The following is a 25988-nucleotide window of genomic DNA, read 5'->3' as shown; positions in this document are numbered from 1 at the left end:
CTGCGTCTTATCCCCGCTTATTAAAGCGTATATAACCCTATTTAGTGGTGAATATAACTTCTAATTTAAATCATATTGGATATATCTGTTATGTGCGTTTGTAATTATAACAATTTGGGTTATTATTTATGTTATATTTATCATTTTATGAAGGTTTTTTTACGGACGGGGAATTCGAATAGCCGCGGGGTTGCGACCCGAGCGAACCCCCGGATGTGTTTACGTCACAGAAGTTCCAACAGGGAAGATATATAGACGACAGAATCGTAGTAGATAAATAGAGGTCATGAGTAGGATTCCGTCCTTTATAGGGTTGTAAAGGTTTTTATAAAAGGTTAAATTCTATTTATGATCGCTTATATAGAGGATTGATTGTCGGGGTGGACAAAGTTTTCTTTATTTATAGTAAGCTGGACTCAGGATGTATAGACGATAGAACTATTAGAGGTAAACAGAGGCTTGAGATAGAATCGCATCCCTTATAACCACCAGGCCGAGGTTATAAGGGGTCCGATGGCCTCTCCGATCCTCAGTATAGAGGATCACCCCGCGGTGACGACGTCGATCCCTCTCCCTATGAGCCGAAGTTGGCAGTAGAAGAATGCCCCTGTGAGGTGCCGACGGACCCCACCACCACTACTCACGGTTTTGAACGGCGTAAGTGCGCATTGCGACGCCCTTTGGCCGCTCTCCCTCCGGCGGGATATATCCCTCAACGCTGCGGGGCGCTGGCGCCCCCCCCTGAGGCCGTCCGGGCGGTGAAATAAGGGAAGATAGGGGGTCGGGTCGGTGTCTTGTCTCTCAGCTGATCGCCAAGTGTCAAAATTTTCGCCTATTGTTTTTCCGTCCTTTTCGCCCTTTCCCCCGCCCCTCCCTTCGCGCTCTCCCCCTCCCGTTTCGAATGGGGCGTGAGGGGTCCCGTGTGTGAATTTGAAGGGTTTAGGACCCACTGGGACCCCTTTTGTAAAGGTTTTTTTTTGAAAGTTTTAAGGGAAGGTCTTACCTGACGTGTGGAGGCGATCGGCCGACGCGGTGGCCGGTGGCGACGGAAGTCTTTCAATTAACATCGAAATTAACCTCCTTTAACGCATATTTAACCCCTTTTGCCAGTCTTAAAATAAACTTCCTTCTTTCATCTTTATATTCAGTTTTTTTAAAGTGCGAATATAGCTACCTATAGGAAAAAGTGAAAAATTATTAAGTTCGTCTCCAGCTTCCTCGAGTCCATATTTGGTAATTAAGGACATTTTAATATGGTGGGAATTAGTCCTTAATGAGTTTAGATTTATTATGGTTTTTTTGTGTGATTCCATCTCCCTGCAAATGTAGGCTAGGTTTATATTCTGCACCTCATGCCCTTTGGTAATCCAGATCTACTGTACCTTAGGCTATGAACTACCCTAACCTTGGTCGTTGAGTATAATTATCGTTCGTAGGCTTGTTTTAATTGCCCAGTTTAAGTTAGTGTAGCCTGTATTATTTATCTTTATTATCCTAGGCTATCTCAGTAAAGTTGAAGACTACGATATTTACCACATTGGTTTTTTTTTCACGCTCTCTCTTTACTGGTAAATCTAGGTAATAGCCTAACTACTCGTCGGGTATTTCTCTAGAAATTACATTTTCTTTTAGTATTTGGGTTACGTATTAAGAATTTACCATTTTATGGGGTTCAACTGTAAGTAACCCCCAGGTGCTAGTGCTAAACACGGGGAAATAAATTGGACGCCCCAATTCTACAGAAGAGCTCTGCACAAAGGTTGCCTATGGTTTATTAGTAAAGGTTTTCGACTGAAGGATATGTAAGATGGCATATATATTGCAGTACAGGTGAGATAACTTGAGGAATTATATTACGTTGCGTTAAATCCCAATGGGCTTGACTAAATGCTGCAACCAGCAGAGCTTTTCTGTACAATTCCTTTCAATTTTTCTCAATTTATGGTAAACAACTGCAGACGATCCATCATCATTGTGCTGGCCAGGCCATATTCACTCTATTTAATTGGTGAAACAAGAATACAATTACAACTTGAAGCATACCATTCAAAAGGTTGAAGTTTCGTCAACATATTGTGATATATGAAAGCCCCATACAAACTAAAATAAGCATGTGAGTTTTTCGTAAAATATATTTTCAGGCAGTTTTGAAATCCAATATGGCGGCAATCGTGTGGCTGGCCGGTCTAACCACGGACAATCCACCATCTTTCCCAGCCTTCCCAGCACTCATTTGAACAACGTTAGCATATAGTATATGTAACGTTTATTGATCTTACTCAAGATTGCAGTTGTAATCAGCACAATAAAAATTTTGTTACCTATATTAGTGAAAGTATGAAACTTTATTCCCGGAGTCATGGTTTGAACTGAATTAATGTTTACCTTGTAGGGTAAAAAACCGCATGGTACAGGGGGTGGACCATGTACGATCAACGTGAACAACCCCAAAAAAAGTACATTATAACACGTCCTGCCATCGGAGATGGGCATCAGTCGCGACTTGTTGTTGGTGAGAAACGGAACTAAAGACCTCTACTCCGGTGTCAGGACGCGTTATAATGTACTTTTCTTGGGGTTGTACACATTGATCATACATGGTCCACCCCCTGTACCATGCGGTTTTTTACCCTATTTGGTGGTTTTATCCTTACTGCCATCACAACTGAAACTCCACAGCGCTTTTTTGATTGTAATTATACACAGTTTGGTCTTAATTCACTCCACATTGCAGTTGAACCACGTTGCTGTTCCTGGTTCCTAAGCACTCACTCAAACACGGTTACGAGCAGCAGACGACTACGTACACTGTTTATGAGGTGCAAAGCTTTATTCCCTTAATTGTTTACTTTACTCATTATTTAGTTTAACTGTACTTCAAAATGTTTATTTAATTTATGTCTATTATCCCTTTTTTGCAACCAAATTAACCTAAAAAAATTAGATATTTCTGAAATACATACGAGCAGAGGACGGCAAAAAAACTCATCGTTGCCAATCTAGTGGAGCTTCACATACGCCGATGCATTTACAAACTGTTTCCATGAATTCTAGTTGTCATAGTAATGCAGTAATGATAAAATTGCTGTAATATGTGTATATACTACAAATAGATATGCTAATTTCACTTATTTCCCCGGTTTTGTGTAAGCTATACCCAGTTAGGAGGTTAAACACATTCCAATTGGCAGCACTGATAAACAATTTAAGAGCGCAAATCGTCGCAAAGAATGCCGTAGTCCCCTTGAATAAGTATGAATAAGTCCTGGTTAGAGGTCTGGTTTACGATTGTTGTGATGAAAGTGCCCCAGCGTCTATGGATACAAGTGGTGTGCGGATTTAGCACAGAAAATGGGAAGTTTGTTGACACAAGCGACTCCGCAAACATCGAAATGGCATCAATCTTTGAAATATTTGGAGTTGCAAGTAAAAACTTCGAAAGCGTTTTGTGGTAGTGTGCACTGCATTGGCCACACTTTTCGTTGCCCTCTGTTTAAATCTTAAAATATGGCCTTAATTTCTAACTTTGAAGAAAGTACTTACTTCGAAAGGAGAGTAGAGGTCTTTAGCTCCTGTTATCACCACCAACAACTCATGACTGATGACCATCTCTGGTGTCAGGACGTGTTAAAGTACTTTTTCGGAGGGTGGCCAAAACCGCGGTAGTCGGCGAGTTGGCCAGTCCACTCTGTTGTTTACCCTATATAAGTTTTCTTTTATTACTTGTAACCCGTAGGCTAGTCTTTCTTAATGCAAGTCTGTTTCTCCTAATTTCAAGTTAGGCTAGTATTCCTCCGACTAGATAGGATATTTCACCTTGGGTAAGGTTGGGAGGTTAAACTACTGACTGGCCTACTACTGCTGTCAAATTCCTGCCAGTCGCAGGCCAGAATATTTACCACCTTTTGTTTGTTTATGGTATATTCCATCTTGCTTTTTTTTAAGTTCATCCCCAAGGGGCTGGTGCTAAGCTCTGTACCCATTTCGTCAGTGAAATGTTAGTAACCAAACTCGAGGGGCACAGTAGTAGTCTGCAGTTTTACCAGAATATCTACCACATTTTGTTTTTGTTTTTATATAGTATAGTATTGTAATATATTTACCCTCTTTTGTTAGATTTTGTTTTTCCCCGAGGGCCTGCTACTGAACTTGGTGCCAATTTTTCATGTAAAAATGGTAGTTGCCAAACTAGAGGGGGAGCAGTATTAGTGTGCAGTTCTACAAGGTTGTAATTGATCTGTTGGTCAAGGGGATGTTTTTGTCAGGATGCAACACTTTAGGGAAGTTATGGAATAATGGGTTAGGACAAACATGTAAAATTGTTAATTTCAGTCAAATTTCTATCAAAAGTGTTACCAAAAAAACTACAGAAGAAAATATTTGTAGCTAAGCCTTTATCAGTAATGCTAGATAAGCCTACAGTATCCAAACTTTTAAAATTCTATCACTTTTAACAAACTGCAAGACCATCTCGACCACTAATCCTGAACATTTCATGGTATTTGCATTTTTCTCTGCATAATTTTATAGTAAATATGTTGTAATGTAAAAAAGATATTGATTTGCAGTTGAATGTTTGTCATTCTGAAAAAGGTGCACATGTGGCTGGCTTTCACTCCATATGACTAATTAGCCTTTTTAGGCAAGTGTAGTCTTATGTGTAGGGTAATGCTCTAAAACTATAACGTGAGCATCATTGGCAATGGATGTTTGTAAGGTAACTACTGACAGAAGTGGCGTTTAAGCAATTCTTGGGCCATTGTAGAAAATAACCTAAATTTGTCCCTGTGGGAATATATACACCGTTGCTTTGTATTTAAGAATATTTCTCATTGCAAGCCCTTTCCGTGCCATTTATACGCTAGAATGAATTCTGCATTGAGAATGCTCATTCTCCTTCCCTGTATCCGAACTCGTTAGTCTTTGAATTGACAAATGGCCTTCCTTAGGAGACTCCAATAGTCTGGAGCCAAAATTCAGTCGCCATGGCTTCCATGTAGGCTGCATCCTGGCTCAACTTCTGGTTGAACACACTTGCGAACTTCATCACTGCTGTTTTATGCAAGGATGAAAGGGCAGAGTTCAGGATTGCTGATGTGAAAAGTCAAAAGCTACGAGACACTCACATTAGAGCACCAACCTTTCTGCTAACTGGTCTCAAGAAGATGCGACATGATGTCATCTCTCATTTTGAGACAAAGTTCGACTGAGTTCTGAAACCGTATGGGTCTATGAATTTGATTTTTTTTTCTCTCTCTCCTCTCTCTCATTCTGAAAGGTAGGTTAGAAGAGACGTACGTGTGATAGCCAGGACACCGATCCACTTCGACATCTTCAAAACGCTTCGGGGTAGTGAAGTTATCCATGTCCAAACTTTTGTGTCCTGTTTCTGGTGGGGCCATCCAGCCCTGGCTAGGAAGGATGACAGGAGCCTCCTTGCAACAGTTGTCTTTCAGCTTTCACCCTCCAGATGTGCGTCTGTTTTTAGATACCACATCAAGGGGCGGGTGGTGTGCACACCTTAGCATCACATATGCTTCAGGTTTGTGGACAGAGGGCGAACATCTGTACATCATTTTAGAAATGCGAGCGGTAGCCAGTCCCAAATGAATTCCTAAGGCAATTGGTGGTTTACTCAGTAGTATTGATGAGAGGCAACATGAATGTACTGGCATCAACTTACAAGCATTGGAGTTGGTCTCCTTTCACCTCTTGTCAGTTGGCAAGGCAGATGCACAAGTGGGCGGCTCATCGAGCTGTCAAACTGTCAGCCAGGTGCATTCCTGGCAGGAGGAATGTCTTTGGCAGGCAAGATCAGTTGCTAGGGCAGGTAGTAGAGAGAGGAGTCCTTATATACCCCCCACACAGCAGAAAGTTATTTGATCTTCTGGGAACACTGGTTGTCGACCTTTCCTCCGCGTGGCTAAGTGGGAAGTATTTATAATGCAGGAGAAATTGAGGAAAATAAAATAATTTATGTAATTTCTTGGTTGAGAAATTGTGATACTGAACCACACAATAAAGGCAGCACTTCAAAAGTTGGACGCAGTCCTCATATTATTCAAATTTTAATTTTAGGAAATTTCCTGTTATTAAAGCAATGCCATCTATGAAAAGATCTGTTGTAGGATGACTTAATGGCTTGGTCGAACTCACAGATTTACTTATTTGTTCTGTTTGAGCACCATTTCCCACTTTTTCAATGCACCAATTTTAGCTAAACCAGTGATATGAATCATAACCTTATGTCTACAATGAGGATGTGAGATTTTTGCAGATTGGGAGCTTTTATCTTAACCTGCTTGAGATATGTTTTCAGTTTGTGGTATTTTGTACAGTCACAAAACACTTAACGATTTATTCATTTATTCCTTTTTTTAATTAGTGAGGTCTCTTCTCTTTCTGTATTTCCCTTTACCTCCTCTTACTTCCTAATGAACGCCGTAATATTCTTTGGAAGCTTGAATTTCAAGTCAGTGGCCCCTTTGGTGGACTTGTTCCTTATGAATAGGTCTATCTTTTGATTAATATAAAGATACGTATAAAAATTTGCCAGTCTGAAAAAAATGCTGTTACTGTATACATACTTTTTTTAGATTCACAAATAACTATAAATATGTTTTAGGGTATTATAGTCAATTTTAAGACAATGAAACATGTATGCCCAAACCATGCCAAATATATCCTAGTTACTGAATGTAATATGCCAAAATCCTTTCAAATTGTAGTTAGCACTAAGATGTAGTGAAGAACTGGCATTTTTAACTTTATAATTGACTGAAGAGTATATTACCCAACTTAGGGCAAATGGCATATTAAAATTGTCATTTTCAGTCTGATTTCTTAACAAAAATAGATTGCATACCTAATCTAATCTCTGGGAACTTTAATCTTTCAGTGTAATGTTCGAGTACCTTAGTCTGACCTTAACTTGTTTGTTAGGGGCATAATTTAGGGCAGATAATTATAAGTGTTATAGGTTAGAAAGGGAAGTTCGTTTTGCTAAACAGTAAACCCCCCAGATTTGTGACGGTAGGAACCGCAACTCCCCCTTGATTCGTTAAAATGTGTGAATGCTTAAAACCTCTTTAAAAAATGCTTAGAACACCCAACACCACCAAAAAATATAAATGCTTGTAAGTACCTGTTTATTTTGATAGTTTTGTCACACAAAGCACATTTTGTCAGGAAAAATACAGTAAGAGTGAATATTTCTCTGTGAAAAATATGTAGTATAGCGAATAGGCAAATTTTCCACGAAGAATGTTTATACAGGCAGTTCCCGGTTAACGGCGGACTTGGTTAATGGCGAACCAGTTTTATGGCACATAAAGTTTCGGTTAATGGTAGTTTTCACTTATCAACACACACACACACACACTACACATGAGAATGGAACCCCTGGCAATAACTAAGGACTGCCACCATTTGTAAGAAATTTTGAAAATTGTTACCCATCCTTACCAATGATTTTCTAGCAAAGCTCCTCTTCCCAGTCAAAAATCTGTTAACTTTAGTTTTAGAAACTACAATATCAATAATCTGTACAGTGTGTGTATTTGCAATGTCGATTTGTTTGTTTGTAATGTGGAGTACAAGTCTCTTATCAACATTATCAATGATTGTTACTGATTCATATCTGCAAAAAACATTGTTGAAATGCTTTGATAAACTCTTGTGTACTGCAATAGTACCTGTGAGGTTTAGCTGTGTATTACATGAGGTTTAGCTGTGTGGTATTACAATGTCAAACATTGTAGAACGTTTTAAAACAATTGTAGAATTCCTCAAGATACCAGGGAAAAGGGTACATACATAGCTCCATTTTTGTTTACTTTTGACATTAATTTCCAACCTTGTTCTGATAAGCTACCCCTGACCATGTTGATAAGAATTTACGTAATAGAGATGTTACGTAACAAGCACATGAAGTACATTTGAAGGTTCAGTAGTTGAGCACATTGTGGTTGTGACAGTGGTTCTGACTTTATTATTATTAGGAAGTTATAGTTTATACAGTCTTCAACAATTTATAAATTCCCACGGAAGAAATTGAAACCTGAACACCGTACCATAATTGCAGATGTTGTTTTAACAACTAAAGAAGCTTTTTTAGATCGAGAAAAGTAGGTGTCCTTTTTCATCCATATTTCATTATCAGTAAAAGTATAGACAAACAACTTCTTTAAGATTGAAAGCATAGCCAGAAGGAATTAGTGAGAGGATGGAGATTGCTTGTGCTAGGAAGCATGATGTACTTCAAAAATTGCAATTTAAAAAAGGAACATCTCGGGCATTCAACTGAGGGGTTAGAGATGTGTGTTTCTGGTGATATAAGTTCACTCTCGACGTGGTTCGTAAGTCACATAAAGCCATTGGTCCCGTTGCTGAATAACCACTGGTTCCATGCAACATAAAAACACTATACAAACAAACAAACATAAAAGGAATATTGAATTGTCTACAAAAGCTATGCAAACCAAGACCTTTTAATTTCTCAAGGGAAGTGTCCTTTGGCTTTCGAAACAAAATTGGTGATAGTTTATCTTCTAATCAGGGACATGCTGTGGACAGGTTCATTATCTTGTACATCATAGTCGGTTAATTGTTAGAGATGTTAATGTTCACAGAGTTAACACTCGTAGAATTTTATTTATTCATTCCATAGTCAGGAGTATGTATATTTCAACTCCATGTTTAACTGAAACCCTTGGGAATAAAGAAAAATGCACTGTCACAGCATGACTGGATAATACCGTCTGCCGATACAAGCGTATTGCAGCACCCAGGTGATGGAACTCGACAGATGTTCAGTATCGTTACGTAACTTGCAACATTAAGAGGACATACGTTTTCCTGACTTAATAGGACAGATGCTCTCCCCATCTTGTAAGATCTGGGATTTCATTTGAGGGACTCATTATAATATTTATGTGATGTTTTCATGTTTTAGTTTTATACAAATGTCTGTAATGTCTTTGAATTTAATTGTGTTTTTTGTTCTTTTTCAGTTCTCTTGTTACCATAATGTTCCTGTGGGATTGGATTACTGGTGTGCTGGGATATTTGGGTGAGTCTCTCTCTCTCTCTCTCTCTCTCTCTCTCTCTCTCTCTCTCTCTCTCTCATGGATATTTTTCCACTAATTCAGGGACATTCCTGAAGTTGATTCTGTCTCCAGTGCGCCTCATGCAGTGCACTATAGGCACTTCAGTTTTTTTTTTTTTTTTTTTTTTTTTTATGTAACTTCAGCCCCCTAGCTGCAACCCCTTTTGTTCCTTTTACTGTACCTCCTTCCATATTCGCTCTATTCCAACTTACTTTCCACCATCTAATAATTTATTCATAGTGTGTATATATATACTATTATAAAATGTGTTTAGTATTTTAATGTCATGTTATAATACTCTCAAGTAATATAATTTACATCAAGAACTCCAGAAGTCATCATTGTTTTATCATTTTAATTTGTAAAATCTGTTTGGGCTAAAATTGGGTCAGGAATAGGTACCTTTTTATTATCTACTTCACATTATACTTCCCATTACTAAGGCCTTGTGACGCCAAAGTTGCGGTGCCTATTTATGGGCCTTGATAAGGCTGGAAAGAGAACCTTACTCACTCAGTTGAAAGAGGAGCATTGGATTACACCTGTACAAATGAATATATGTGAGTTCCCAGGAGGTTGGAGCTAGATGGCCTTGCTTTCAATATCTGTCTTTTCGTGTTAATGAGAATCTTGTAGGATTGAATATGACTGATGGACACCACTCTATGTAAGTGACTCCGACATAATAGGCCAGATGTTTTCCTGTCTTGAAAGATCTTAAAGATCCTGGAGTTACATTTGAGGGAGAGACTATGTCATCTAGGCGATATTTTCATTTTTAAGACTGACTACTTCCTTACTAATCTGTTACATTCCAGAAGGCCATTTGTTTGTTTGTACGTTGGTTACTTCAAGTCAGTACAGAACTTTTCAAGTTTTTTAATCCAAAAACGCAATGCGTCATTGTATGTACGGAATAGGCATGCAGAACAAACTTTAAAGTAGATTGGCAGAGGGGAGTGTTTATTTTTACCATAAAAGTTATTTTTACTATATAAGTTAGTTGATTTACTATAAAAGTAAGTTGAATCTTGATAAGTAGGGTGGTGTCTTGTACGTATATGTATGGTGCACAGTGCCTTACTAACATTGTATTAAAAAAAAATTTAATTCATTGACTGTCAGTCTCTTCTACTAACTTTTGTTTAGCTCGACCCGCCAGCCATTCAGTTAGGCCTAAGGCTTTTTCACTTCCAGATTCTCATTTTTTGTCGCGGTGTCATATCCAGAACCGATTAACAATCGTACGCTCGTTTTATGTTGTTTATCAAACTTTTTATGCACTTTTTATGTTCTAACGCTTCTCTTGATGGCTCCTCTTGGCTGGCAGGTCTGTGGAAGAAGAGCGGTAAGCTGCTATTCTTGGGTCTTGACAATGCTGGAAAGACAACGTTGTTACACATGTTGAAAGATGACCGCATGGCTCAGCACGTTCCCACTCTTCATCCAAGTAGGTATCTTGCGTTTGAACCACTCTAGTACTCTCAAAGTTTGACTTAATTTGGTCTTCAGATACTTAAAACTGCATGAATTTAGATTGAAATGGTGAACACTGTCTCGATTTGGTTGTCATACACTTAAAAACTGCTTGATTTAAGACTTGAAATGTTGAATATTTCCTGCTTAATAATAATTTCCATGGCTCTGAAATGTTTTGCAATTCTTACAGCATGGACTAGCCCTATGTTTAGTGTCACGCCAGAATTTGCACGTCACATTTGTGTATTGTGAATAAATATGGGAAAACTAGCTTGAATAATACAATCGCTGTTTATTGATCTATAATTTTAGAGAACTTTGGATAAAATGAGTTGAATAATACATTGGTAATATATTGATCTGTAACTTTATAAACTTTTCTGGTCTTTCCATCCCACAGCATCAGAAGAATTGAGCATAGGACAGATTAAATTCACAACCTTCGATCTGGGTGGCCATCACCAAGCACGAAGAGTGTGGAAGGACTACTTCCCTGCCGTAGATGCCATCGTCTTCCTTATAGATGCAGCCGACAGAGACCGATTTGCCGAATCAAAGGTGTGTGGTTGGCGCTAGGGCTCACTTTCTGTGCCCTCCATAGGGTTGTAGTACTGTCAGTAAACTTCATGTGGTGCACTTGGCATTACATAAGGTTCTTTGCAACATCCCCTCTCATTAAATTTGTCATAATGATGATACGCCCCGTGAATAATAATTGTTCCTGTTGGGTCCTTTTCAAGGAACTGTCCAGCTGCTTAAACTCTTTATCAACTCGTAAATTTCACCACATTTGAGAACAAATCCCTCATTCTTGTTAAACTTGTATCATAATGATAAGGCACTTGATTGATGAAAGTATTCCACTTACAGTGGACCACCCGTATTCGCGGATTTCTCTCGGGGAACGTTTCCCCACATTATTCGCGGAAAATTCACATATTCGCAGTATTTTTCTATGAGAAAGATCCACAAATTCCTGTTTTTTTATCAATTTCATCATAAAATGCACTTTTTGTGATTGAACTATTAAAAAAACCTAGTACATTAACATTTTTTGTGGGTTTTTCTTGAGTTTTAACTGACAAAACAGGCTGTTTTCAGCGTTTTCATAGGGGTTCCAACTATTCGCTGGTTCTAACTATTCATGGGGGGGGTTGTTCTGGTACGCATCCCCAGAGAATACTGGGGGACCACTGTATATAGTAAGTCTTGGTATGTATTGATTCTAGCTAGGAAAGTGGATGTGTTTTTAATGGTGTTGCAATGAATATTATAGTACATCATTTTGGGTAGAATTAGAATTTCCCCTTCTTATGATAGCTAAGCGCCACTCAAGGTAGGTGAGTTTGATCAAGTTGTACTGTATAGCCATCATTGTGAGGTGATAATTGGTATTATTATTATAATTGGAAAATAGGGACCATTGATTCAAGTTTCCAAAGATGAAGAGATCATTTATTAAACGGATAAATAAATGACAAATTTAACTTTGTCTTAATCAAGCATGAAAGGTATTAGCTCAGTACAGAGCACTATATGGCATCATTTAACACCAACATATGTATTTTTCCTTCCCCAGGCCGAACTGGATTCTCTGTTAACAGACGACCAGCTATCTAACGTACCTATCGTAATTTTGGGGAACAAGATCGATATCCCGGGGGCTGCATCAGAAGACGAGTTCAGACACTACTTTGGCCTCTTTGGACAAACCACAGGAAAGGTAAGTTGTCGCGAATTCAACTCCTACCTTGTACTTAAGTCTGGTTTTCCCTGTGTGGCACGCTGTAGGCGTAACTCGAGTTTCTTTGCAGTCTCTCTTCGGCCCCTAGTTGCGCGACCTCTTTCATCACCTTAACTGGACCTCTCTGAATTATATCTTTCCATCTTACTTTCTTTAACCCTCTCCTAACAATTGATTCGGTGCAACTCCGTTTGGTGGCTCCACTAGTCTTGATAGCTATATACCACATACATTACAAATAGCATAGTTAACCTTTTGCAACTGGCCTCTCACATCTATATTATTGATTTTTACATTTCTGAAGACTAGTTTTAAGGTTAGCCTTCAGGCCAAAGAGGTAAGAGTAATATTTAATTTCAATTTGCATATCTATTCATTTATTTCTACTTGCCTAATCTTTCGAGTTCTTACAGCATCCAAATTTTTGAACAAATATTCAGTTACGTATCTTATTGAAGTTGTAAATATTTGTTGCAACTTGGAAATGTGTTCTCTTTCATTACCTATAAAGTCATTAAACCCTGTCCCATTGTGGAATTATGTATAGCCTGTTGTATGCTATACTTAGAGGTCTTGGTAAATTAAAGGCTCTCTCTCATGTTTATTCAGCCTTGGCTTCATAAAATTCTACAATTTGTACTTCGATACTAGTTTTCCCCCTATTGAACATAACCTGGTGGTCTATTGTAACTACTATAGCTGGTTCACTTAAGGTAGATTCTTGGATGAGCCCTATGCTTAAGAGACGTTTGTTTGGCAGCCGCCGATTCGATAGTGTCGGGAGGTAGGCAGCTCTCAGCCAATCAGCGGCCGCCAAACAAACGTCTTGTAGGCAAAGGGCTCACCGAAGAATCTACCTTAAGTGAACCAGCTATAGTCACTGATTTATGCAAATTGTGGCACTTCATGTGGCGCACTGTAGGCATTACTTGAGATTCATTGCGGCAGCTGCAACCCTGTCGTTCCTTGTGCTGCATATTCATTCTTCCATCTGACGTTCCACCTTTTTACTGACAATTTCTGTTTCAGCGCTGAACGACCTCATAGGTCCCAGCGATTGGCCTTTGTACTAAATTCCATATGTATTCTGTTCTCTCTGTAATTCATTATTAAGTGAGTTTCCATTCCTTTCCAGAGTAAAGTTCCCCGCAGTGAGCTCCCAGGGCGTCCTCTAGAACTATTCATGTGTTCGGTACTCAAAAGGCAAGGATACGGAGAAGGCTTCCGGTGGATTGCCAACTACATCGATTAAAAATCCCTGGAAGTTGGTGGCGGTTCAGGGGATGATGGCCGAAAGTTGATCACAAGCGGATTTGTGAAGTCCGCCCACAAGCAAGCAAGCTTTTTGATCCTTAGTCATCGACAGTGAGTTTTCTTCTTTATCAGAGACACTGGAACGCTGGGTGACAAAGGAGAGAAACATTATTTGTTTGGAATTTTCGCCATCATGCTCTTTATCCCACGAAAGTGTTAAAACCTTTTAAAGTATAAGATAAATGAATTAAAAAAAAAACTAGTTGCTGCTTTTGTGGATGCAGCGTTTGCAGACAAGTTGAAAAAAAAAAAAATGAAAGAATCCGCGGATGCCAGCTGTTATATTTATGTTAACCGTTCTCGAGATGGAAAAGTAAATATAAGAGTGGATTCTTCTTCGTTGTTGTTGGAAGCAGAAGGAAAACGGAAAACCTTTGTTTTGTATGTGTCGCTTTGTGACCTCCGCCTTAGGCTGGAGTCTCCATCCTTCCCTGACCTTTTCCGAACACTGCGTTCTCCTTCTCTCTCTCCTCTCCCTTTCCCATACCTATGTACACACAGGTCTCCATTCCCCGTTTTGTAATCATCATTCTTTTAGTTGAGATTGAAAGTGCTAGTATTATTCTCGTGAAACGTGAAACACCCTATTTTAGCAAATCATTGGATCAAAGTTATTTTTTTTAATTGAAATGTTCTTTGTAGGACTTTTATATACATATACTACAGTTTACTCAGTGAATACCCAAGTAAGTTTTGGAAACTTTATAGTGTGGAAATATGCTGGGTACAGTTGTTGAAATATGAATAAAAATCATCTGTTTGCAGGATCTATGGTGCCCCTCTTTGATGCAGTTCATCAATTTTTTTTTTTATTAGGATTAGATGTTAACCTTCGGAGAAGTTCGGTTTTATTGTATTAGGACCAGGGGATTATTTATGACTAATTTTCATTGTATTTAGATGTTCAACCTTTAAGGAAATTAAACTTGGCTTTTTATTTGGATTAGGTGTCGATAATACTTCAGGGAAATTTTAAAAATCCTGTACGTTGTGTGTCGGTCCTCAGCGCTCCATTCAGACCCTTTCAAAAAGAAAAAAATTGCATCAAGCCACGTTTGTATTTATTTCGTGAAAAGTTGAGGTCTTAGATTTAAGTTTTAACTTCATGTGCTGCTTCTACAGTTAGATACGAAGCTTGGAGAGTAAGGTCAATTTCCTTTTCGAGTAATGTAAAATGCCATTTTCACTTCAATAAGTTCTGTTGAAATAAATCTTTATATAATAAAATATGGTGAGAATGTGGAATTTTGATACACCCTTGGTTTGTGTACTAGTAGTATGACATCAATATTTTCAGACACTTTCACTAAGAATGTTGAACCGAGATGTCTTTGTGTTATGACTTGTAAAGTGATCATGTTATATTCTTTTGTCGTGTTTTGTTTATAATTGCAACATTTGTTATTGGTAAGATGTCAGATTGTCTTATTTGTATAGTGGGTAGAAACTTCAGTTAATGACACACTTCCATTTGGTTTTCAATAAATTTGGCCCTATTCCACCAGAAGTACAATTTTATCAAGGTTATTTATACAAAGTGCTTTTAGACTAACTAATTTAAATGGTGTTCTGGGTAAGATGACAAACTTTGTGGTAGATACCCTTCAGAAGAGCTTTTATCACTTGACATTTTATCTGCTGTGGATTAAAGTTTGCAAGTCAATTCAAAGTATGGAAAACAACCTGTGGGCTAAGTAAGCACCTTTCTCTCCCTTGCTGTCACCAATGAGGGGCAGAGCATACTACGGAATACCTAACCTCTTGTCGGAGTGGTATTCCACGTTCTCTCGAGCGACATAAGCAGTTGTTTTTGCACTCATAAAATGATTGCCCTCTTGGTTCTTAGTGAACTACACATTTTTAATGCCGATGTAAAGCTGGCGAGAACAGTTTCCTCCTGCTTGTCCTTAAGTTTTAGGTCACCTTCTCAAGAAAGGAGGTACTAAATTTTGCACATGTACATTCTCTGAAAATCATTTGCTATTGGGTCTCTCAACAGACCAAGATTCCTTAAAGTTGTCCCACATCAGGAGACCAAGACACCAAGAACTTGCCAACTTTATTGCATAAAAAATTAACCTTCAAAGAGTGATGATGATGATATTAGCAGTCATGAAAACTAAGAGATTTGTTGGCTGCAAATTAATATCTCTTGACATTTTTGGCTAACTTATACTGCACTGTACTGATGGGTTTTAATATCTTCCTCCTAATGTGTTAATTCTGCAAGTAAAATTTTGATTTTGTTCATTGTGTATACACTAAAAACTAAAGTTTTCCATATATCTTTTGATTTTACTGGACTAGGCTGAACCTAAACATGGCTTCAGCTTAAAAGTGGCAACATAACTGTTACCATGTATGACTTCCATCTTTTATCCATCATCCGTGCACAGAATACCGCTTTTAAGTACGCTGAAGGTTTGTAATAAAATTTTGAGGTCGGGTGAGACCTAACACACAAGGCCTGACCTCCTTCGCATGTACACTGTGAAAAGCAGGGAAAACTTGGTCACCTATTTTTAGGTCAGCTGATTACCTTTATGACCCTGGTCAATGAATAGTAAAAGTATTCAAGTATATTTAATTTTATGACTTTATTAGCATCTCAGAGAACTTAGCATAGTGAGGTCCCGTATAAAAATGAAAAGGTCCTTAGCGTCTCAAGAGAAAACCGGAAATCAAGAACACTGGCACTTCTGTGACATACAAACATGGAAAAGTCCTACGGAACTCAGAAAAACACTGGCACTTCAGTCCCTAATGGAAAGGTTTCACTGGAACAGCTTGGCATAGGCCTTTTTCTCCTTGTCTCGTTCTGCTTTGATTTTGTTTATGACTACGGCGAGTTCCTTTGCGATTCCTTTGTCCTCCGGTTCCAGCTGCCGAGCTTTCTCGAGATCCTTCCTGGCCATGTCCAGGTCTTTGACGAGGTGGTACGCTTGCCCCCGACGGAAGTACGCCTTTGCATTGGATTCGTCCATCTCTATTGCCTGTCGAAATAAAAAAATTGATAAGTACGTACAAATAATTTATGTGAATTTGCTAATCTCATCAGTTGAAGAAAATGGGTTATGCTTAAAAATTTTCTTCATAAGCTCGACTGTAGACGCCACCTACTTACGAACATTCAACTTAATAATTATATAAAAATGTATTAAAATACACGGAGACTAGCAATATAGGGGAGTAATGTGCATCCTTGCTGGAAAAGTTTTCTGCAAACATTTTACATACCCCATGGCATTTACATCAGCAGTGGTTAGCCTAAGAGTCAGTACTTGAGATTTAAACGCTTACTTCGCTGCAATCCTGGATACTTTTGTTGAAAATACTGAGCTTCGTACAGCACAGCGCATGATTCAAAAGGCATGAGACAGCAAGGGTGTTGATAGCCTTCTCGTCTTCCTCACTCAGTTCTTCCTCCCTCCCTCTAATCCTGTTTGAAAAAGGACAAAAGGTTACTTGGAGATCATCAAATTCAAGTAAATGTTAAAACAAAATTACTTTTACTGTCAGTGTAGGAAAAAAAAAAAGTTCTGTATTACTGTGCTGGAGATCGAGTTACACATGAGGAAAGTCAAAGTCAAACCATTTCATATTACTTTCACTTCTTGTACCCCATGGTACCACTTCGTTCACCTTGTGTGGCACACTGTAGATGCTACCAGAGGTTCTTTGCATCGTCCCTTACGCCCGGTTCTATCAAGTGAGCTATACAATAAGCTAGTGGTGACTCAATGACCTTGCTAAACTACTGAATTAGGATCCATCTGGAAGACTAGTTGGACTACACAAAATCTGCTTGATGACATTTTACAAAGATGAAGTGTGTGTGTGTGCACAAATTATTAACTAACACACACACACTGCAAAAAGACAATATACAGTCATAAGGGAGTTGCAGCAAATATGAAAAACAGTGGTTTTCTGAGTTTTAAATTCACATGTAGTCATAACAGCGTTGTCAGCTTTGCATATGCATGGGAAATAGGGTGCCTTCAGTTACTCATGAAGAACTATATATTACTTATTCTCTTGTCTTTCAAACTGTTTGTTTGTATGGTGCTTTTACATTGCATGGAACCAGTGGTTATTCAGCAACAGGACCAACGGCTTGATGTGACTTCCGAACCACGTCGAGAGTGAACTTCTATCACCAGAAATACACATCTCTCACTCCTCAATGGAATGGCCGAGAATTGAACCCACGACCACCGAGGTGGGACACTAATACCATACCAACCACGCCGCTGAGGCGCTTTCAAACTGTATAGTATTTCCTCTCATACTTCAATAGTGTTTCCTCCCATACTTCAATAATAATGAAAAGTAACAATGCACACATAAGAGCTGTTACATCTTAACAGTAACAGTAGATCAAATACTACAGTAAGGCAGTCCCCGGGTTACGACGGGGGGTCCGTTCTTGAGACGCGTCGTAAGCCGGAACATCATAAAAAATCCTAAGAAAACCTTACTTTTAATGCTTTGGGTGCATTAAATACTATGTAAACTGCATTCTTATTGCATTTTTGGTGTCATATTTCTTCTGCCAGATCAGTGTTTGTAGGCGTCGTAACCCTGGAAATAATTTCTGATAAATATAATTGAAAAGCGCCTTAACCTCGGAACGTCGTAAACCGGGGACTGCCTGTGATGTATTTTCACAATTTATAAGACAAAAAATAGACACAACCAAATACTACAGCAACTGCACATAACGCAATTACATGTCATAAACAAATAGAGTTTGTATTAATGCAAGCAACATCAATCCATTTTTCATTTCAATTTCATTGCAGCACTTCACTATCCCACAAAAACCTACCTATTAATGTACAAGAGACTTTTTCGATATTTGTTGATGGCAGTGTTGTAGTCCTGTTTCTTGAAGACCATGTTGCCAGCGTCTTTTATGTCGCTAACAGCTTTGAGTAACTGGTCCAACTGGAAAGAGAAGTGAGCGATTTTTGAAGGATTTACAAGGACACACACAGCACTAACTTTTTCACAGAATTTTACAACAACTGAGCCATAATTCTACTCTTATGCTCTTTAGTGAGAATAGAATACAATAGAAGGTAGAATTTAGGCTGAAAAGCCAAGCGCTGGGACCTATGAGGTCATTCAGCCCTGAAATGGAAAATGACAGCAAAAACCTTTGAAAGGTATAACAAGAGGAAAACTTTTAATCTTTGAATCAAACTGTTCTTAGGTCATTTCAGTCCCAAGTGGATTTTATTAAGTAATACTTATACATACAATCATGTACTCACTACTGAATAGCAAAAAGTCTATTGAGTCTTGTCATAAAAATATCTATCAAAACCAGAAACAAATTATAGATTTGATAACCTAAAATGTACCATACTATTGACTCCACTCTGCTGCCGATAGGCAAACAAGCCCAGTAGGGGGTAGTGCTATCAGTGCACCTAAGAGTTCCTTGTTGGACGAGCGGTTTTCGCACTCTGCTACCAGTCCGGTGGTCTGAAGTTCGATTCTCGGCTCGGCCAACGCGGAATCAGAGGAATTTGTTTCTGGCGATAGAAATTCGTCTCTCACTATAACGTGGTTCGGATCCCACAATAAGCTGCAGGTCCCATTGCTAGGTGACCAATTGGTTCCTAGCCGAGTAAAAATATCTAATCCTTAGGGCCAGCCCTAGGAGAGTTGTTAATCAGCTCAGTGGTCTCGTAAAACTAAGATATACTTAAGTGCACCTAATGCAGGCAGTGTAAGCATTATACTGTTCTTTGCAGCATCCCTTTGTCCCCTAACTACAACCCCTTTCACTCCTTTTACTGTACCTCCGTTCATATTCCTTCTTCCAATTTACTTTCCTCAACCCTCTCCTAAGAATTGTTTCATGGTGCAATTGTTAGGTTCTCCTCCTCTTACAGCTTTCAAATGTTTCTAGTCTGTTTCCATTCCAGCACTGAATGACTTCATAACCACATAAGTAATCAATCTCCTGTAATTCTTCCAAACTACAGTACTATAGCCACGACAAAGATACTCACAGCCATATTGCCGAAGTCGAGATCCGAATCCTCCGGGTACTGGGGGTAAATGTCGCAGGTACCATCGTCATCCATGATGCCAAACGACTGCCCAGGCTCGAACTGACCGCAGTCGTAGATTTCGCATTTCTGTAAGCAAGGTCAGATTAGAGGGCTATTACTTTCCGAGTGAGATGCCCGCTGAAGAAAGTTGACGTAAACATCAAAACCTACATAAAACCTGGGTATTAATTTGTTTTATTTGCAAAGGGATGCTTTCTTTAAACCCCATACAACATATACAATGTTATGATAAAGCAAGTTATAAGGATATGCAATAATACACAGATGTAACCTCCCAACCACAAAGATAATTATAAGAGAAGATAAGAGATAAGTTGTACTCATTCCAAAGACTTCCACTAACATTCCCAAAAGCAAAAAGATTAAACTGTTACACACAATTTCCCTTTACTTGATTATTTATCCCTGTAGACTACAAGTCTAAAAAGATGAAAAAACAATCTCTTTAACATCCTATAGCCCTTCGTACTTCTGGTAATGAATACGGGTAATGTAAGAGCTGAATAATAAACTACCTACCTCGACTGGTTTATCCCCATCCGTCTTAACCTTCTCGAGCGCTCTCACAACTCCCATCCCTTTGACAACCTTCCCGAAGACGACGTGTTTCCCGTTGAGGTGAGGAGTGGCGTCCAACGTGATGAAGAACTGCGAGCCATTGGTATTCGGGCCTGCATTGGCCATGGACAGAATACCGTCTGAGGTGTGTTTCAGTTCCAGGTTTTCGTCGTCAAACCTTTCGCCGTATATGCTTTCACCACCTGTTCCGTCATGGTTGGTAAAGTCACCTCCTTGGACCATGAAGTTCTCGATAACTGTAGTGAAACAAGGGGAACTGCGATTGGAATGGGGAAATAAAATTTAAGCGAGACGCCAAGCATTGGGACCTATGAAAAGGGAAGCTGAAAGCAATAAGGTGTAACAGGAGGAAATCTTCGCAGTTGCACTGTGAAATAATTGTTCGAAGAGGGTGGCCAGTTGGATGGAAGGAAGAAAATATGACATGAGGTTCAGTAAAAGGAATGAAAGGGGTTGCCGGTTAGGGCTGAAGGGATGCTGCAATGAACTTTCTACAGTGCAACTGTGTGAAGTCCACTGACAGCCTCATACGGCTTGTTTGAAGGAATAATTCTTGAAAGAGGTGGAAGATTGAGGCAACGTAAATTTAAAGAATTTGGACAACTTTGCAGATGAGAAGAGACATCATACAATAAAGGAAAAGTATAAAAGCATAGAGCAAAACAGCTGATGGGACACAGTGAAGACCCTTCAGTAGCATCTACAGGAACCTGGGACAAAGGAATGCTGTAAGTATAGGCCTATATGGGGTCTATAGGGAACATTCAAAAGGGATTGGATATTCTGATCAGTTATGAAAGCAAGTTATTGAATGCAACTCATTTTTTGTTTACAGCTTTAAGTCTAGAACAACAGCAAACTGAAATGGCAGGCTTTCCAAATAAAAAGATGGTTTCCATGAATCACTTGCAATCAGAAATAGAATATTGGTGTAGTACCAGTCATCAGGTTCAGCAAGAGATATAATATTCTAAACACAAATTCCATCTTCCCTGGATCTACGAACTATGAGAATTTGCATTAAAAAATCATTCGGCGACAGCTTATTTGCTAACTGGAAGGTGGTTTACAAAAAGAATCTTAAAGTTTGGAGAAGACATTACAGTTATGAAATACCTGCAAGAAACTGTTTTCACAGCAATTGTCTGAACAGCCATAAATATTCTGGAGTATTCTCATCATATGCTTATTTGCCAAAAGTACCACATCATGAGAGTTAGATTATAAAGTATTAAAAAAAAATGTACGATTTTGTTTTTGAAAAAATTCAAAGCATTAACTTACTTCGGTGAAATGTGGATCCTTTAAAATGTAGAGGGTAGCCTTTCGAACCCATGCCCTTCTCGCCCGTGCATAATGTCCTGAAGTTTTCCGCAGTGCGAGGACATTTATCGGCAAATAGCTCCAACACTATCCTCCCAACTGCAACGATAGAGAAAAGAAAATGACTTCTTATTAGCTACTTATTGATCGAAAGCAGTAAACTTAAAAATAAAAACATTCCATGTAAAATACTAGTACTAACCTTCCACCCAATTATCTGATTTTTGTCATTTTTCTGACAGAAAAAAATATATTCAAGATAATCAGTATTCTTCTTAAGTCTGTAAACCAGGACTTTTAACATCAAGGTAGTATTCCCAGTCAACGCATTCATAATTATACATCATGCATGTGTGCAAATATCATCACGCTACAGCCATGAAATTCCTCAAGATTAGGATATTTGTGGCCAACGAATACCTGAAAACACGACTACTCGTGCAGGAACGTGTCCAAGATGGCCTTTAAGTAAAAGACTCTAGCTTGGGTCAGAGACAGTGATTCTCTGTGATTGGCTCTGTGATATCTTTGTCTTCTAGACCATACAATGGACCCCCATATTTGCGTTCTCGGCATTCGCGGACTTACGTATTTACGGATATCTCTTCGGACTGTATCTACCCATTATGTGAGGAGAAATTCACATATTAGCAGTATTTTTCTATGAGGAATATGCACAAATTCCTATTTTTTTCTCAATTTCATCATAAAATGCACGTTTTGTGACAAAACTATTAAAAAACCCAGGTATAACCATTTATATTAGTGGTTTTTTCTTGAGTTTCAACTAACAAAACAGGCAGTTTTAAAAATTTTTAAAGTACGGGGGGGGGGGACACATCATTGATACGCACTAGCCTAAGGGAATCACCCACATTACTATCGGAGCAACGGTAAACGGCGGGAGTAGCCTACCAGGACATTCTTACCTAAAAATGACTAAAGTAACTTTATTCATCACAACCTAACCTAGGGCACTGTGCCCTTGCTTGGCTGCAGTGGGGTTGAGCCCTCTAAGGACCAGCCAAGACCAACGAACAAAGATTCCACCGGCGAAACCTAACCTAACCTCTCCTAGAACGCTGTATCCTGACCTATACAGAATTTGCTTTCCTAACCTGACTTAGGGCGACGTACCCTGACCTGGCCGGGGGAGCTTTTGGCCCCATTGAACGAGCGTCCCTCCCCTTTCCCCCCCAAAAAGGAACACTAAATATCAGAAACATAAAACTACCCCATGTTCCTCAATACTCGTGACCATTACTGAAACAGTTTAGCCTAGGTTATATACCTGGGTCTGGGCTTGGACTCTTAATTTACAAAATATATTTGATCTTGTGGTTTATATTTATCAGAATAGTATATCTAGACATCTCTGGGCTTGGGTTAGGTTTAGCTTAGCAGTTTATTAAACAGTAATCCCTTTTGTTTTTATCAAACAATCATTGGCTTCCAACACCAGAAATTAGTAAGATTTTTAAAATTAACAAATAATTCATTCATACAAAATATTTGTTCAGGTTTATGCATAGGTTTAGACACAGTGGTTTAACTATTAAACCAGTCATAACAAATTGGGATTCTTTAAAAAAAAAATTAGACTTTCCACATAAAGGATATTTCCCCCTATTGCCCTAAAATCATATGGTTTAGGTTAATTTTGGTATATTAAACCATAATCCCTTTTTTTTAATTACACCAATCAATAAAATAGTAACCCAAATTCCTACAACATAATGTAAAGAAGTAGTATTAATAAACAAAGAAAAATACCAATTAGGATTAAAAATTCCTTGGATTAGGTATACCTATCTAATAAAGCAGCTTACTAAAACCTAAATCCGTTCGTATATAAAACCATAATACTTTGGTTCATTAAACCATAATCTCTTTGGTTTATTAAGCCGTAATCGATTGGTTTATGTATTACACCACAATCCCTTTGTTTATCAAACCACAACCCCTTGATTTATTAAACCATAACCCCTTGGTTGGTTTACTAAACCGCAACCCCTTGGCTTATATGAAACTAATCTAATACAACCCAAATTCCTACAGAAAAATCGAGAAGATTGAAGTAAACAAAGAAAAAAATTCTCACAAATTACTATTTAAAAATTCAAGTTTTAGGTTGAATGAACCCGTTTAATACACCGTAATTTATTGGTTTATTAAACCAATTATCAAATGATCTGAATTTAAATTTAAAAAATTACGAAATTGAATTAAATTCAATTTTAAAATGAAGAAAAAATGTCACCATTCTCCTCCCCGATCTTGACGTCCAAGAACACGTGCGGATTTCCGCTCTCAGGGGCGGAGTTCATGGCTGCGGACGGCGCGGAAACCTCCTCCTGCGAGGAAACGACGAGGAAATGCTAGGAAAACGTCCGGAAATGGAACTGGTAGGCCGACGGCGTCGGAAACTTCCAGAAAAGTTCCTCGAAAATGCGGCCTTGTCGCCTGGATTGTGGTTGTAGTAGTATGGGAAGGGTACGAGAGGGCGTAGGAGATGTAACGGCTCTTTCTATTAAATGATTATAACATTATTTTGAGCTATTTTCTTTCTAGAATTGTTTTTTCGTCTTTAATTTGGCATTATGTTGAGTTGTTATGGTTTCATAATTGGTTTGTTCTCTTTAATTTGGCATTATTTTGAGCTATTTTGTTTCTATAATTGTATTTTTCTTTATTTTGGCATTATTTTGAGCTATCTTGTTTCTATAATTTGTTTTTTTCTCTCTAACATTATTTTGAGTTGTTTTGCTTTTTATAATTGTTTTACTCTTTATTTTGGCATTATTTTGAGCTATTTTGTTTCTATAATAGTTTTTTCGTCTTTAAGTTAACATTGTTCTGAACTATTTTGTTTCTATAAATACACCAGTAATAGTTCCTATTTTATTCATTACAAATCTTGTGTAATAGTAAATAAATGGTAGATCTTTACCCACATATCAACTGGTGACCCGGTCCGTCCCAACCAAACTATAAAAGCTCCAAAGGTACGTTAGGGTATAGATAGGCTTCATTGAAAATCTAGGCTAGTTACCTTAATTGAAATTCCCTTAACGCACTGGACCCCACGTAAAGTAAACCAACCTAACCTATTATGGGGCAACCATAAGGTAAACTAACCTAGCCTAACATTTTGTAACTTAACCAATGGAGCTTCCCTTCCTGTATACTGCTTCGTGAGCTAAGCTTAATGCTTTTATCTGGTAGTGTTTTAATCTTTGTAGGGGGGGGGTGTTGTTTTGGTGGCTTGGGGGAACTTTGATCATTGTCTAAATATAAGTTGTCAACCTTTACCACTACATTCAACACTTTTCTTACAGGAGGATTTGATGCATCTTCCAGAGACAGCTCTTCACTGCCCTACCAAAGAAAAGTCCATAAAAAATGGCAATATAAAGAACTACAAATCAGGTATATTTTAAAACTATATGTATGATATGAATTAGATGTATTTTGAGTTGCATCATTGGCATGAAATAATGAATATTAATTCATTTACAGAATCCACTCGAGAGGTCTCAAAAAGGTTTAAAGGAAAACTCCAGTTGAACAAAAGGTAAGTTATGTGCACAAGATTTGTGCTTTTGTTCGCAAAATTATTTTAGGGAACTTGGATATATGGAGTTCAAAGACTGATTATTAAAACTGACCTTGTCTCATTCTACTGTATTTCTATAAAGATTTAACAGGTAATCTACAATAATTATTATTTCAGATTATCTCTAGTTGGAGCTGCAGATGAAGGTAGCGATGTTTTTGTACAAATATCCCTTTAAAAACATGAAATACTGAATTTCATTTTAAACTGTAATTTGATTGTGCATTAATTTTGGATGTAGTGAAATATATAACACCTTAAAGTTACACAGCATATTCATATATAATCAATTTTCTCACAGCCACATCTTCAAGATTTGCAGATTTAGGTCTAAGAGGATTTGTAGCTGCGTCAGAGGCAGAGGCTGCAGGTATATGGTATACTTTTCATCATGTATTTATTAAATGTTTTACATAAAGAAAATTGTGCTCAATATCTGAATATGCATACTGTAGCACCTCTGCTTTGAAAAAATAGTTTATTGGAGACTGGTAATCTATCTGCTAGATACGGAGTACAGAGCTACAATGTTGACACGCCTCAGAAAATTGAGGAAAATCAGTGGCTGATGGTAAACCTGCTACAATCTGTAGCTTCAAAAATAAATTGGCAAGAACAAGTTATATTATCTTGGAGGTTAGAACTGCTTTTTCAAGCGTTTTGGGGCTGCCATTATATATAGCAGACCGTTCTGGCTACTCTGAATATAGATGTAAGGCTATTTTTTATGCATGAGA

General features: G+C 38.2%; 2 protein-coding genes across 6 annotated transcripts; one reads left to right on the top strand and one right to left on the bottom strand.

Moving 5' to 3' along the window:
• The first annotated feature begins 553 nt into the window (after positions 1-553).
• Positions 554-14882, top strand: LOC135204820 (GTP-binding protein SAR1b-like). Of its 4 annotated transcripts, none has more exons than XM_064235010.1 (6): positions 554-657; positions 9012-9070; positions 10438-10557; positions 10987-11144; positions 12166-12309; positions 13466-14882. In XM_064235010.1, exons 2-6 carry the CDS (start codon positions 9028-9030, stop codon positions 13580-13582), a joined length of 582 nt encoding a protein of 193 aa, XP_064091080.1. In that variant the 5' UTR covers positions 554-657; positions 9012-9027; the 3' UTR covers positions 13583-14882. The 4 variants fall into 4 exon arrangements, with proteins under 4 accessions (XP_064091080.1, XP_064091081.1, XP_064091079.1 ...); XM_064235011.1 differs by lacking the exon at positions 554-657 and adding an exon at positions 856-1233; XM_064235009.1 differs by lacking the exon at positions 554-657 and adding an exon at positions 2800-2819.
• Positions 14883-16222: 1340 nt separating this feature from the next.
• Positions 16223-24134, bottom strand: LOC135204819 (peptidyl-prolyl cis-trans isomerase D-like). 2 transcript variants are annotated; one of them, XM_064235008.1, is made up of 7 exons: positions 23896-24133; positions 21597-21734; positions 20253-20548; positions 19671-19799; positions 18476-18594; positions 16945-17083; positions 16223-16637 (listed from the first exon to the last, which is right to left on the bottom strand). In XM_064235008.1, exons 1-7 carry the CDS (start codon positions 23960-23962, stop codon positions 16419-16421), a joined length of 1107 nt encoding a protein of 368 aa, XP_064091078.1. In that variant the 5' UTR covers positions 23963-24133; the 3' UTR covers positions 16223-16418. The 2 variants fall into 2 exon arrangements, 1 of the variants encoding a protein (XP_064091078.1); XR_010312347.1 differs by having other exon boundaries at positions 16500-16637; positions 16882-17083; positions 23896-24134.
• Between the last annotated feature and the right edge of the window lie 1854 nt (positions 24135-25988).

Source organism: Macrobrachium nipponense, chromosome 47 (assembly GCF_015104395.2).
Source record: "Macrobrachium nipponense isolate FS-2020 chromosome 47, ASM1510439v2, whole genome shotgun sequence".
Classification (NCBI taxonomy): Eukaryota; Metazoa; Arthropoda; class Malacostraca; order Decapoda; family Palaemonidae; genus Macrobrachium; species Macrobrachium nipponense.
The sequence above is the reverse complement of the archived record's forward strand: the minus strand, read 5'-3'. Positions and strand labels throughout refer to the sequence as shown.